Source organism: Hemiscyllium ocellatum, chromosome 32 (genome assembly GCF_020745735.1).
Source record: "Hemiscyllium ocellatum isolate sHemOce1 chromosome 32, sHemOce1.pat.X.cur, whole genome shotgun sequence".
Taxonomy (NCBI): domain Eukaryota; kingdom Metazoa; phylum Chordata; class Chondrichthyes; order Orectolobiformes; family Hemiscylliidae; genus Hemiscyllium; species Hemiscyllium ocellatum.
Window position 1 is genome coordinate 35,498,773 of NC_083432.1, and position 16,054 is coordinate 35,514,826.

Consider the following 16,054-nt stretch of genomic DNA (forward strand, 5'->3'; position numbering starts at 1 on the left):
GTTCACAACAAGTTACGTTATTAAAATAATCAGGACACCAAAATATTGTAATCAACATCAAACCAACCTTTCTTCAGTATTTCTGGTTACAGTTTATATCTCTGTTTCTTTCCTGTCTGAATGGCTATTTTCATTTTTATTTTTGCATTGTTTTATTCACCTGCCCAATTACGGAAATCATGCAACATTATTTCCTAATTCAATTTTTTTTGCTCAACTTCATTTTAACAAAACAAAAATTTCTTGGAGGTACAGCTGCAGCTCTCCTAAGAAATACCATTTAGAAGATAATAATTGGATAATTCTCTCCTATCAAGAAGGTTCCTTGCTGTCCCCAAGCTGCCTGCGCACAGGTATACTCTCCACCCACACTTCCTAAGTCCATATACTTATTAGAGTGTTTATGCTCTAAGCCATCTAATTTGCCAAACCACCTGGAGGTCATCTCGATCACAACCTGTGTAATTTCTGGGTCTGCTTAATAAAGATTGATTGCTCAGAATAGTCAGCAATGTTATTAACATTGTGAACTAGATGGACCTGGCTTCTCTTTCATCCCACAATTCCTAAGCTCCTATGTTCCACTGCATGCAGTTAAATTACACTTACTCCATATGTACAAGGTACAAGAAACCATAAGCTGAAAATGTGTTGCTGGTTAAAGCACAGCAGGTTAGGCAGCATCCAAGGAACAGGAAATTCAACGTTTCGGGCCAGAGCCCTTCCTGATGAAGGGCTCTGGCCCGAAACGTCGAATTTCCTGTTCCTTGGATGCTGCCTAACCTGCTGTGCTTTAACCAGCAACACATTTTCAGCTCTGATCGCCAGCATCTGCAGACCTCACTTTTTACTACAAGAAACCATAACATAATCCCCTGGTCCGTTTGCTTCATCTCCCAACAGTTACGTATTGATGCTCCCATCTGACCTCCTAATAAGCTAATTCTCCCAATATACTCAGGTAATATATCATACTTCCTCTTTGCCTTTGGGCACGGCTTCTGTTGCTATCTTATTTAACTTATTTAAACTGGCCTTTGTATACTTCCACTCGGTGTTGTCCAGCAACTGGCTCTCCATTATCCCTGGCTTCCTTCATCTGAAATTCTCTGCATTTTTTCTTCATTCTGCTGCAATTTAGCCAATTCAACTTTTGCCTCTTTTCTGGTTCCCATTTAAAAGAAAAATATTTCTCTCCCTTTTATAAATTTGAGACATTTTAAGTTGCATTTTTCACTATTAGGAATCAAGTAGCCATCAATTATTAAAAAGTTTGGGTCAACCTAGGATTGCCTCGGGTTCAGCGCTGTTCTCAACAATTAGTATTACTTACTAATGGCTTAGCTGTTATACCTAAAAAGCTTTTGAAATGTCATACTGACATTCCCTTGTCATATAAAATAGATATTCTGATTTTTACACTTTTCTCTCTGGTAGACTCTCCTAATCTTCTATGATCTGAATTGAATAAGCTGTCATGAGACAAGACTAGATCCTACTTGTTAATTCACATTGTTTTCCAGTCTGATAGTGGCCTCCTTTCATGCTGTAGGTTTCTATAATGACAGCAATTTTCACCTTTAATTTCTTTTCAACCTCTTCAGATAATAAGTATGTAAGTTAGCTTGCTGAGCTGGAAGGTTTGCTTTCAGATGTTTTGTCACCATGACTAGGTAACAGCATCAGTGAGAGCCTCAGATAATAGTTAAAATGATAAAGAGAATATGGCAGGATCTCTCTATTAGTATGCTTTTTCATTTGATGTCAGTTATTTGTTTCTTCAGGGCCAGTTTAGCTCTTCAGGGAGGTGACTGTTCTTTAAATGTCACGTTCTTCCCAACCAACATAAAACATATGTTTCTTTATTGTTTGGTTCTCTTTGTTGGGAATTTAATGGCCCAATGTTTGATGTTCTACTACCTCTCATGAGTCTGCACAGCTCACTTGTCAAATCAGCCAGCAATTGACCTGCAAGTGACACTCCCTCATCCCAGGACCAAAGGGTTTAGTCTCTCCCAACAGCTCGTGTCAACCTGTGCTGGCAGTATCTGAAATATGTTAAAATTTCACTTGTAGTTCCAGATGTTACAAGTTTAAGACTTTGTGGTTACCATATTTTAATTGATAAATTTGCATTTTAAGATTCTAGCTACCTTGAACTAAACTCAAAACTTGGATTTATGTGTATTTTAAGGTAAATGTCAACAGTGCAAGGTTTTGAACTTTTTAGAATGATTTATGAAATACATTCTTAAATCTTCATTGCTTGCACAACTTTAAATTGGCAATTTTCTGAATGTTAGAACCAATGGCAAATAGAACACTGGCAATGGGGCCTATTTTATTCAGCTTAACTATTTCTTTTTCAGATGCTGAAAGAACTGAAGAATACTGGGCCCCCTCCTGCCATGGATGATCTTGATGTAAATATTGAACCATACTGATATTGGTTTTAGTTAACAAAGGCACAGAAACCCAATTTCTTTCTACTTAATGTAGTTGGTTTAGCCAACCAAAACAACACATTCTAGCAAAAAATACCTCTGTGTGTGCATTCCCAATAGTGAAGAACATGACAGACTTCCTGATCCCAAGAAATTGCTTAGCCACTTGTGGCCGTACAGTTGTATGGGAAGAATAAATGCTTATAGGAGACACTGTCAATGGTTCCAGGTGCAGGGTCTGCAAAATCTATACTTAAACCACAATATTTATTAAAAGAAAGAAACATGTGTATTTGTCGGAATCTTCCACGACCATTGGTTGTTTCAAAGCACTTTAGGGCCGATGAAATATCTTTGAAGTATAGTTTTATTTTGTAAAGAAAGAAATATTGCAATGAACTTGTACACAGCAAACTCCTCCAAACGTTAATGTGATAATGCCCAGAAAATCCCTTTTTTGATAATGACTTGATGAATAAATGTTTGGCAGGCACACTATTGGAAGGGTATGATTTGCAATGAGACAGGAGCTTCACTAGGATGTTGCCTGGGCTGAACAGTCTCAGTTATGACGAGAAACATGACAGGCTGGATTTGCTTTCCTTGGAGGCCGAGGGGGATCTGATTGAGGTATACAAAGTTATGAGACGTACAGAGTAGATTGTGAGAATCTCTTCCTCATAGCAGATGTGTCTCAGTCCAAGCAGCACAAATTTAAGATCAGGAGTGAGTGGTTTAGAGGAGTTGTGAGAACAAAAATACACCCAGTGCTCTCCGAGCAGATGGTGAAGGCAGTTACTCTCGTAACATTTGTGAAGCATCTGAACGAGCACTTAAAATGCCAGGGCATAATAGTCATGATTTGGAGATGCCGGTGTTGGACTTGGGTGTACAAAGTTAAAAATCACACAACACCAGGTTATAGTCCAACAGGTTTATTTGGAAGCACACTAGCTTTCGGAGCGACACTCCTTCATCAGGTGATAGTGGAGGGCTCGATCGTAACACAGAATTTATAGCAAAAATTTGCAGTGTGATGTAACTGAAATTATACAATGAAAGATTGATTGTCTGTTAAGCCTTTCATCTGTTAGAATACAGTGATAGTTTCACTTCTTTCATGTGTAAATCACAAAACCCTTCTTTTTAAAGTTTTTTAAAGTTCGGTACCCATAGGGAGGGCCTCAACCGGGATCTTCGGTTCATGTCACATTACAGGTGATCACCATTGCACTACACACACACACAAATATTTCTACACAGACACACACTCTCACATACACACGGACACAGGTACACATAGATGCGCACACAGACACCCACACACACCCTTATAGACACACACCCTCCCACGCTCACACATGCACCCCCTTGCAGACTTAAGACACTCTGCACCCATTACCACACACACACACACACACACACACACTTTCTCACACTCACAACCCCCACCCCAGACAGAGAAAGACCCACATACACACATATATTTTGTGGGGTGAATTTGTATTGCACAGTTACATTGCACTTTGCTCAAAAACTGCATACATTCATGTCGAACTCTGAGTTCAAAAACTGCATGAATTTATGTAAAACACTGTTATCTCACTTTTTGGATTAGAATCAATCTAAACATCAGGTCATAGATAGAGAACACAGGGGGCTAACACCTTCAACATATTGTCTAGCTATCACATTGTTAACAGCTAACCCGAGAATGCAACTTTAAAAAGAAGGGTTTTGTGATTTACACATGAAAGAAGTGAAACTATCACTGTATTCTAACAGATGAAAGGCTTAATAGACAATCAATTTTTCAATGTATAATTTCAGTTACATCACTCTGCAAATTTTTGCTATAAATTCTGTGTTAGGATCGAGCCCTCCACTATCACCTGATGAAGGAGCGTCGCTCCGAAAGCTAGTGTGCTTCCAATTAAACCTGTTGGACTATAACCTGATGTTGTGTGATTTTTAACTAAGGGCATAATAGGCTCTGGATCAAGTGCACGTAAATCTGATTAGTGTAATTTGGCGTTTGTTGGTCGACATAGTGATGGTGGGCCGAAGGGCCTGTTCCTATGACACTGAGAAAATTTACATTTCTCTTCACAGTAGTAGTACATAATCTTTTACACTCACCTCAACCAAAAGGTTGAGTTTGACACCTCAACCAAAAAGTAGAACCATTGACAGTGTAGCATTCCACCAGTACTTCCAGCTTGATATGTGTCCTGAAGTCTTCCTAGCCAGGTCAGCATTTATTGATCCCTTATTGTCCTTGAGAAAATGGTGGTGAGCCAACCTTTAAACAATTGCAGTCGTTGTGGTGTAAATGCACCCATGATACTGTTATGAAAGGAGTTCCAGGATTTTGACCCAGAGACAGTGAAGGAACAACAATGTATTTCCAAATCAGGATGGTGTTATGGCTTTGAGGAGACCTTTGCAGCCAGTGATGTTTTCCATGCATCTGCTGTCTCTGTCCTTCTAGGTGGTAGAGGCAACCGATTTAGAATTTGCTGTTGAAGTCATCTTGTTGAGTTGCTGCAGTCCATTTTGTAGATGGTACACACTGTTGCCACTGTGATGGAAGAAGTGAATGTTGAAAGATAGGGTTCCAATCAAGTGGGCTGCTTTCTCCTGGATAGTGTCAACATTCTTGAATATTGTTGGAGCTGCCCTCATTCAGGTAAGAAAAGTGTACTGCATTACACTCCTGACTTATCCCTTCTAGATGGTGGATAGGCTTAGGGATTTAGAATAGTGCATTCAATTCTGGTCTCCCTGCCACAGGAAAATTGTTGTGAAACTTGACAGTATTCAGAAAAAATTTGCAAGGATGTGCCAGGGTCGAAGGGTTTGAGCTATAGGGAGATGTTCAATTGGCTGGGGCTATTTTCCCTGGAGCATTCAGAGGCTGAGGGGTGGCCTTGTAGAGGTTTATAAAATCATGAGGCGTATTGATAGGGTGAAAAGCCGAAGTCTTTACCCCAGGGTGGAGGAGTCCAAAACTAGACGACATAGGTTTAAAGTAAAAGGGGAAAGATTTAAATGGGACCTAAGGGACAACTTTTTCACGCAGAGGAATGTGTGTGAATGGAATGAGCTGCCAGAGGAGGTATTGGAGGCGGGTACAATTACAGCATTCAAAAGGTATCTGGATGGATACATGAATAGAAAGCATTGAGGGGTTTATGGGCCAAATGCTGGCAAATGGGAATAGATTGATTTAGGATATCTAGTTGGCATGGACAAATTGGACCGAAGGGTCTGTTTCTATGCTGTACATCTCAATGTCCATGACTCTTAAGTTACCTACACAGCTCAGTAGATACATCTCCATTAGGTAAAAACAATGACTGCAGATGCTGGAAACGGTGCTGGAAGAGCACAGCAGTTCAGGCAGCATCCGAGGAGCAGTAAAATCGACGTTTCGGGCAAAAGCACTTCATCAGGAATAAAGGCAGAGAGCCTGAAGGGTGGAGAGATAAGCTAGAGGAGTGTGGGGGTGGGGAGAAAGTAACATAGAGTACAATAGGTGAGTGGGGGAGGGGATGAAAGTGATAGGTCAGGAAGGAGGGTGGAGGGGATAGGTGGAAAAGAAGGGGACAGTGCTGAACTGGAAGTTTGGAACTAGGGTGAGGTGGGGGAAGGGGAAATGAGGAAACTATTGAAGTCCACATTGATGCCCTGGGGTTGAAGTAGCAGACAGCAGAGATATGAGAACTTTAAACTCTTTTTAGGGAGAGACTTGACCAGCAACTGCAAACAAAACCGCTGGTTAAAACTAAACAACCCCTGAACTGGGAGAACCAGCCACTCCCATTTCATTGCACAAGTGTTTAATAAAAACAGACCCAGGCAATAAAAGCTCGAGAATGACTTGCCTTGTAGTTTCTGAAATTAGTACAAATCCATTATGAAACGTGTTGAAATCTCACCAAAACCATTTCAAAGGTTAGCATAGGAAAGGATTGGAAACTTTGAATTTCTTTTTTCAGTGTCATCGTTGGCCCTTAGATGTGTTAAACTAGTGAAAGACAAGGGCACATTAGTGTGGTATAGAATTTCAAAAGCCACTGTGACTAACTGAGTAATTGAGAATTTAACAGATCCACTACTTTATAAGCTGATTGAAAAGTTAATTTAAAAAAAGGGTTCATCAGTGTGCCTTTTTAGAATGATTGGTTTGACTTTTGCTGTTTCCAAAGTATCCAAGCAAACGATATACAGATACATTATTACATAAAACATGACCATCATCATTTTAGCATGGCAATAATGGTTGGATACTAAATGTAACCTTACCCAGATAATGATTTGGAGATGCCAGTGTTGGACTGGGGTGTACAAAGTTACAAATTACACAACACCAGGTTATAGTTCAATAGGTTTCATTGGGAAAAAGTGAGGACTGCAGATGCTGGAGATCAGAGCTGAAAATGTGTTAAAGATTCCTGAAGAAGGGCTCATGCCCGAAACGTCGATTCTCCTGCTACTTGGATGCTGCCTGACCTGCTGCGTTTTTCCAGCAACACATTTTCAGGTTTAATTGGGAGCACACTAACTTTCGGAGTGCCGTTCCTTCGTCAGGTGGTTGTCATCGACAAAAGCTAGTGTGCTTCCAATTAAACTTGTTGGACTATAGCCTGGTGTTATGTGATTTTTAACTCTTTACCCAGATAATGACATTTATTTTTGCTTTGTGAAGTATGAAAAAATATAACTGTTAGCTGTGTTTGACACTGGAATTTTGTTTTCATTTGTTTATGGGGTGTGGGCATCACTGGCAAGGCCAGGATTTAGTGCCCATCCCAAACTGCTCTTGAGAAGGTAGTGGTGAATTGCCACCTTGAACTGTTACAGTCTGTGGTGAAGCTGCCCCAACTGTACCAGTAATTGCACAGCTTCATGATTTTGACCCAGCAAAAATGGTAGTTTGTTTCTAAGTCCGGTTGGTTTGTGACTTGGAAGAGATTTACAGGGGATGGTGCTGCCAAACATCTGCTGTCCTCTTAAAAGCTGGTACAGGTCACAGCTCTGGAAGGTGCTGATCTGGAAAGTATAATTTCTTTTGTGAATATTTTGCTTATTTGTACTGTAATTACTTATCTGCCTCGCTGACACTGATCTTAAATTTACCATGTTCGGGTGATTTACATTAGCGCCTCGACATACGAACAACCCCGTTCATGAACAAATTGGTTTACAAACAAGATTGTGTGTAAAATTTTGCTTCAACGTACGTACAAAATTCAAGGTACGAATGAAAGTACGAACGCAAAAAGCCCATGTGCGACCATGTGGTTTCATTGTTCTGCTTTCTTACGTGCGCTTTGAACGCAAAAGCTCTCGGGCCCAGCGTGATCTCATTCAGTTCGTCTTTGGCACGCGCGCGCGCTGTGAACATCGTTCGTTGCTACGTCCAAGCATTCTTGACGCTATCCGAACAATGGGAAAAATTGATTCAGTTCGCGAACTTTTCGGTTCGCGAACCGGGTCCCGGAACAGATTAAGTTCATAAGTCAAGGCGCTACTGTACTTCAATGATGTAATTGGTATGTTTTCCTGTTTAAGTGCCAACAAATAGATTAAACTCTTCAATTTTTTCTGATAAAATAACTTTATAAATGTTGTGAAATATTTATTATTGTTCCATGTGGATGGATTGGTTTCACAACAATATCTGATCCAAGAACCTGGAAAGGACATTTTAATATGTTTTTCTTTGTTCTTGAGATGTGAACATCTCTCCCAAGACAAACATTTATTTCTTGAGAAGGTGGTGGTGAGCTGCCTTTTTGAACTGCTACAATCCACATGGTGTACTTCCAAAATGTGATTTTCTGCGGTGGTTTAATAGAATCAAGTAACTTGCTAGGCCATGCCAGATGGCACTTAAACATTAATGTCAGTCTGGAATTGCATGTAGGTCAGACTGGATCAGAATTGCAGATTGCCTGTGTTTCTGGACAAGAGTGAACCGGCTGGGCTGTTATGACAATCCAGTAATTCCATGACTATTATTAATGAGACAATTTTGTTTTGATTCCAGATTTATTAATTGATTTAATCTATTTTCCAGCGCCACCAGCCAACCTCCCCCCCGCCCCCCACTCCCCATTGCACCACCACCCTCATTCCCAGTCTCTAGATTAGTAGCGTTATGATGTTACTGCGTGACAATTCCTCTAAGCATTTGCCTGAAGCGTGTCAGAGGGCATTGGATGGTTATTTGAATAGAAATAGCATATAGAGATATGGAGAAAAGGAAGGACACTGGTGGTAGGTATTAGTCGTTAGTGTGATGCTGGAAAAGCACAGCAGGTCAGGCAGCATCCGAGGAGCAGGAGAATCAATGTCTCCGGCATTAACTCATCACCTCCAATCGACTGACTGTGTGGAGTTTGCATGTTCTCCCTGTGTCTGCGTGGGTTCCCTCCGGGTGCTCCGGTTTCCTCCCACAGTCCAAAGATGTGCGGGTCAGGTGAATTGGCCATGCTAAATTGCCCGTAGTGTTAGGTAGGGGTAAATGTAGGGGTATGGGTGGGTTGCGCTTCGGCGGGTCGGTGTGGACTTGTTGGGCCGAAGGGCCTGTTTCCACACTGTAAATCTAATCCAATCTAAACCTAATCCCAACCTCGCCATCAAACCTGCAGACAGTGGGGGGCTCTGTGGTAGTTTGGCACACTGAAATATACACCGCTGAAGCCAGGCACCAACTCGCAGACACCTCCTTCAATTGCCCCCTCGACCATGACTGCACCCCCCATCACCAAACCATCATCTCCCAGACCATCCACAACCTCATCACCCCTGAGGATCTCCCATCCACAGCCTCCAACCTCATCGTCCGTGAACTCCACACCACCCAATTCTACCTCTTACAGAAGATTCACAAACCTAAAGTCTCACAACCCCGATTGGCCCATTGTCTCAGCCTGCTCCTGTCCCACTGAACCCATCTCTGCAAAAAAAACTGAGATGTTTCCTGATCTGCTGTGCTTTCCCAGCACCACGCTCTCAACTCGGATCTCCAGCATCTGCCATCCTGACTTTCTACTGGTGACAGGCACAATTGGCCAAATGGCCTTCTTCTGTTCCAACCTGATTCTGTGAATAATTCAGACAAGCCTAAAGCCAAAGCGCCCTTTTATTTGATTTGTATTCTCCTTTGCACTTTCAATACTTTCATGTTAAGAAACATACTAATGGTATGGTGAATGCAGGGCGGCAGTATTCACTTTTTTCCATAGGTAGGAAGCATTAACAACTTAGCAATCTTAGGGTCTTTGTGGTCTAGTGGTAATTTTGATCAGAAGGCTTGGGTTCAAGTTCCACCTATTCAGAGGTGTGCCATAACACATCTAAACGGATTGATTAAAATGATGTAGGAGCAGAATTAGACCATTCATCCCATCGATCCACTCTGCCATTTAATCATGGTTGATATGTTTCTCAAACCCATTCATTCTCCCGTCTTTTCCCCAACAGCCTGTGATCCTCTTACTCATCGAGAACCTATCTATCTCTGTCTTCAATACACTCAGTGCCTTGGCCATCACAACCTTCTGCAGCAATAAATTCCACAGATTAACCACACTATGGCTGAAGAAATTTCTCCTCATCTCAGTCCTAAAAGATCATCCTTCTCTCTGAAGTTGTGCCCTCAGGTTCTACTCTCTCCTACTGACGGAAACATCATCTCCACGACCACTCTATCCAGACCTCTCAGTATTCTGTAAATGTCAGTAGATAGCCCCTCATCCTTCCAGACTCCATCGAGGACAGATCCAGAGTCCACAACCACTCCTCATACGACAAGCCGTTGAATCATGGGATTGTTCTTGTGAATCTCCTCCAAGGCCAGCACATCCTTTGTCAGAGGCAGGGTTCAAAACTGCTTACAATATTCCAAATACAGATTAGCCATAGCCTCATACAGCTTCAGTGTACATCCCTGGTCTTGTATTCTAGCCCTCTTGAAATAAATGTCAATGTTACATTTGCCTTCCTAACTGCCATTGAACCTGCATATTGATCTTAATAGAATCCTGAAGTAGAATTCCTAAATCCCTTTGTGCTTCTGATTTGCAAAGCTTTTCCCCAGTTAGAAAATAGTCTAGCTTTCCATTCTTTCTTACCAAAGTGCATAACCTCACACTTGCCCACATTGTATTTCATCTGCCACTTCTTTGGCTACTCTCCTAGACTGTCCAAGTCCTTCTATAGCCTCCCAGCTTCCTCAACACAACTATTCCTTCACTTATCTTTGTGTTATCTGCCAAATTAACAACAATGTCCCTCAGTTCTTTCATCCAAATTATTAATGTATAACGTGAATAGTTGTAGTCACAGCACTGACCCTTGCGAACTTCCACAAGACACCAGGTGCCATCTTATAAAAACCCTTTATCCTCACTCTATGCCTTTTGCCGATCAGCCAATCCTCTATCTTTGCCAGCATCTTGCCTCTAGCACCATGGGCTATTATCTTACTTCGCGGCCTTCTGGAAATCCAAATAGATCACATCTGTTGGCTGTCCTTTGTCTAACTTGCTCATTACTTCCTCATTTGTCAGGCATGACCTCCTTTGATGATGCCGTGCTGACCCAGCCCTCATTACCATGCACTTCCAATTACTCCACAATCTCATCTTTAATAATGGATTCTAACAGACCCATTCTGCTTTCATTGCTGGATGCACTGTCTTTCTTATAATATTTTTGATCTCATTGGCTTGTTAAAGAATATTTACAGAGTCTGCTAATGCAAGAAAAACATTAACTTTATTTAAGTTGTGGCTTCATCTTGCCTCAATGTTACAAAGAGAGAGAAAACCTTGTGACTTTGCATCCCTACCTGTGGTGTATACTGTCTCATTAACATATCAGTCAAACTTAGCCCCTAATTATATCTTCCATTAAGTCAATGAGTCAACCCATTAAATGACACTCACAAGTAGTTTTCACTGGTCTAAAGATAGTAAGGTAAAACTCCCCTATGAAATTGTGGTTTGTTTTTCATTTGCATCTTAAATATTTTATGCTTTTTTCATATTTAATTTACATAATTCATCTGTTTCTAGGATGACCCTCTGGACAGTGTATAAGGTAAGCTGAAGAAAATCATTGTACGATGTAGCACGATTGCTCACATGAAAATCAGTGGTATTGCTACAGCGTCCTGACTTACATAAGGAGATAATATTCCAAATGCAGGCATGGGAATTTGTAAAGGCAAAACTTGACACAAAGGGCATACTAGCAAGTACAGAAATTTTAAAGTACAGAAGTAGATTAGATCAAGCAAGAGAGAAAATCTTAAAGTTGATTCGCTTTTATTGATTTTGCATAATCCTAAGAGTTGTACAAGATGTTTTAGGTTTTATTTTACAAAATATTATCAACTTGTTTAAACTTTTTAAATTGACATTTACATTGAAATAGACAGCAAATGCAATTTTGTAATGTGAATTCATCGAGTACAAGAAGTACAGAACACTTGCTGTAATTTACGTACATATATCGCAAGTGTAACTGTAAAGGACAACCAATTGCAGATGCAGCTAATACCACTCCTAATTCATCTGAACTAGGTTGGGTAAATCCTTTCTTAGTAAATTGACAGGAAGGCAAAAAAGGACTGGGCTCAAGCCACTAGGGATTTGGACTGGTAAACAAGCCATGTATGAATAGAAAATGGCTATTACTAACTCCAAAAGAGGTGTTTTTAATTAGTTCTTTGATGCAAGATATATTGAAGCAGTCGTATGCCTCTTCCATCTAGAAAACTGCATACTTTCAATATATAGAGTGAAAAATTAATAATTCTATGCTTTTCTTCTCTGAAAAAATAAACTCTGGAATTTATTAAGAGGAATTATTTTGAGATATAGTGGGTGTTGGGGTGGAGTAATGCACGGGTTAGCAAAACATGTAGAACCAACCAGTAAATAGTACTTAGACTCAAAATACGAACATGCAAAAGTTAAGCTTAGAGTGTCGGGTGTATCAAAGTTCATTCCAAGCATTAGTAATGCTAAGTCCTAACAAAGGCAGAACCATTTCTGAGAAATTTCTCTTCAGGATAGTTATCTGTGAATCACCTCCAAATTAACTTAATTAGTTCCTCTCCAAAATGCCCAACTGCACAGATATGGAGTTGGGGCAGCACGGTGGCTCAGTGGTTAGTACTGCTGCCTCACAGCACCAAGGTGCCAGGTTCAATTTCAGTCTCAGGTGACTGTCTGTGTTGAGTTTGCACATTCTCCCCATGTCTGCAAGGGTTTCCTCCCACAGTCCAAAGATGTGCAGGTCAGATGAATTGGCCATGCTAAGTTGCCCATAGTGTTAGGTGCAATCGTCAGAGGGAAATGAAACTGGGTAGGAGGGTCAGTGTGGACTTGTTGGGCCGAAGGGCCTGTTTCCACACTGTAGGGAATCTAATCTAAAGGCGAATAAGAGAACTGACAAATTGTTGCCTAAACTTTATGTTTCCCTACTTAAACTGCAGGAATCATAATCCATTTTCCAAGTCTAGAGACTATATTTTATGGATATTTGGATATCATTGCCAATAATGTTTAAAATATTGGCATCAATAGAGCAGAAAATGAGTCATTTTATTCACTTACTCGGCATTTGATTGGTTTGGTTGAAGTACAAAGTAATTTCTCAATCCAATACTCTTTTCATTTATTTTCAACCAATTTCAGAGTCACCATCAAAGAAAGACAGCGGCAGCACAAAACTGGAAGAGTCTATAAAGAATTCCATGACCCTGGAAGAGCAAACAGTGTGAATATCATCCATTTCTGTATTGACCTTTTGTACTTATTGTGAAACGTGTTATTTCCCTGTTTAGCAACTGCTGAAGGTTGGCAGATTGCGTCCTTTCTTGTTTAAGTTTAAGAGAAAATGATAAAATCCAGACTGATCAGTTCATGTCTTCAAAGTGTTTTCATAACTTGGGATCCAGATTGTACAACATTAGTATAATAAAGAAACTTATAGGAGAAGCTTACTTAGCTAAAGGTGTAATTTAAAAAAAAACCTACACAAAAATAAATGGCAAGGAAACATTCAGATTGATAATTTTTCAAGAGCTGAACTTCTAGGTACTTGATTGGCAAGATTCAATTTGAGGAATTAAAACTGATTATAGCCAAAAGTTGAGCAGGGTGATTTAAATATATTCTGTAATTTCAATGCCTTTGCAACTTGAACAATTCTGCTTCTTGCAGATTGTGTGGCAACTAAAGCTTCCAATTATTACCAAATTATTTCTATTAGACGTTTCTCTGATCTCAGTGTTTAAATATTACCCATTATACCATTGTTGTCAGAAGGTCTTTCAGCTACCATCTTTACTGTTCCTTAGTTCTATTTATATGGTTTACACCACCCCTTCATCTTTGCTATTTCCCCTTCTTTCTGCTGTGATGTTGTCTTTGGATCAAATATTGCTATTTCTGCCCCTTTAACCTAATCATCCATTGTTTCAGAAGATTCGTTAGCTTGGGGCACCTCAAGGACTCAATCTTGCCCAGTTTATGACTAGGGCTCTAGAGCAACTATTACACCATATCCCTCCTGCACTCAAACACATTTGCCATATTTCTCATAATATCTGGTTTGGGTAACTGACCCCATCTTATCCACAGTCATTATATATTTCTCACAGTTTTGATCTACTGCACATTTGGTTGCTAATGTTCTGCACATTTTTATATTGGCAACATCAAGAAATATTTACACTTATACAGTGCAGTTAATGTAGCAAAGTGTCTCACTGGAACATTTTATGAAACAGATTAGACACCAAAGATATTGGGGCAGATGACCAAAAGATTTCTCAAAGGTTTTAAGAATTTCTTAAAGGAGGATGTGTCAGAGAGATTTCAAGAGGGAATTCCATAGCTTAAGGGCTAGGCAGTATCAACACCAGTGGTGGAACAAATATAATTGTGCAGGTTTAAGAGGCCATGAATACAGATATCTCTGAGGTTTTAGGATTGAGGAAATTGCAGAGATAATGAGGGCTGGAACAGTGGAAGGACTTGAAAATAATGATGGTGAAATAACTCCAGGAAGGCCGGTATCCTGTCATCAAGTTACCTTTCATTTACACATACACAGTACATGACACTGACCCAGCTAGCACAGAGTCTAGAGTGATCAGAGCCCCTGATACTTCAGTTTATCTTTTTCTCTTTTTTTCCCCCATGGTGTGTGTAGGTGTGAGACACAGTGAGAGAAATCTCCTGGTTATATTTCTTTTTATTTTACTACCACCTAACTGCAGAAGTGTTTACTTTTTTCCCCAGCACTCATGTTGTGCAGGTGTGAGACACAAAGTGCACGAATCTTTATTCAATACTTCAGTTTATATCTATCAGCCAGGACTCCCTGATTGGGCCAGATTAACAGCCCCAATCAGGGAACTCATATTCTATTAGATGTATTGTATTCTACCTGGCTGCCATTATCCCAATCACTGCAGATGGCAATTTAAAAATCAGGTCATTGCTCCACAAAGAGCCTAGCTTGTTTTTATACCTACTATCTTATTTGTTATTACTTCCTATAATCATTGTATTCTGGGAATACTTCTTTGATCTTTATCTCATTTTGTACTCCAAACCTCATATAATTCTGAGATAAATATGAAAGAGTTGTGCAACTTTTATAGCTCAGTAGACTATTGACTATTGTATTTGTTTTATTCGTATTTGTTAGCTATTATTTCCCATATGGAACTCAGGCAGCAACAAACAGTTTTGATGTTAGCTAAATAAGTGACTTCAGTTAAGTATCTTTGGTGGCAATCTGGTAAATGATTACCCAATGAGGTTCAGGAGGATTCTTAACTTTCTAGCATGTGAGGAGAAGCTTAAAATGCACATTATTTTTTGTGCAACATGATTGACTCTTTTACCTGGCCAGGAAAGGTTGGAGAGTTGGGACTGTATTCCTTGGACAGGAGAAGGTTAAGAGGAGATTTGATATGATATTTCAAAATCATAAGGGATCTGGGCAGAGTGGATAGAGAGAAACTGTTCACGTTGGGTAATGGATAGTGACCCAGGGGCAGTGTTCTAAAGTGTTTTACAAAATAAGTGAATGCAAAATAGAAAAAACATTTTCACTTAGCGGGTAGTGAGGGCGGGGAATGCACTGCCTGCAAGTGTGGCTCAACTGAGGCATTCAAAAAGGCATTGGAAGAATGTTTAAATTGAGACGCTGTGCAAGATTACAGCAAAAAGGCAGGAGATTGACACTTGGTCAAAATGTTCAGAGGGTCAGTGCAGACACAGCTGGCTGAATGACCTCCTTGTACACTGTGAGATTTCTGTGAATTTAATTCAGTGACAATAATTTCAGTTTTACCTTTCATGGCACCTTTATGCATCACAAGAATCGCATTTGTGCACAAGTCCTGATTTTCCCAGTGAAACAAGATAATACTCAAAATAAAGGTGGAAACTTTATCACACGTCTTCCTTAAAACCTCAGATTAGGCCAGGAATCAATATTTGTTCAGGTGGTTGGGCTCGGTTCAGTGCTTACACGTAATGTAGCATTCTTGATTTGTCGAAGAGGAAAGG

At 40.1% G+C, this 16,054-nt stretch overlaps 1 protein-coding gene across 1 annotated transcript in view; it reads left to right on the plus strand.

Annotated features, from left to right (window-relative positions):
* Nucleotides 1-16,054, plus strand: part of aarsd1 (alanyl-tRNA synthetase domain containing 1) — a 96,065-nt gene that overhangs the window by 20,509 nt on the left and 59,502 nt on the right. The window contains exon 6 of the mRNA XM_060848634.1: nucleotides 2,370-2,423. Coding sequence (XP_060704617.1) covers nucleotides 2,370-2,423 — 54 coding nt within the window. The remainder of the gene's footprint in view (nucleotides 1-2,369; nucleotides 2,424-16,054) is intronic.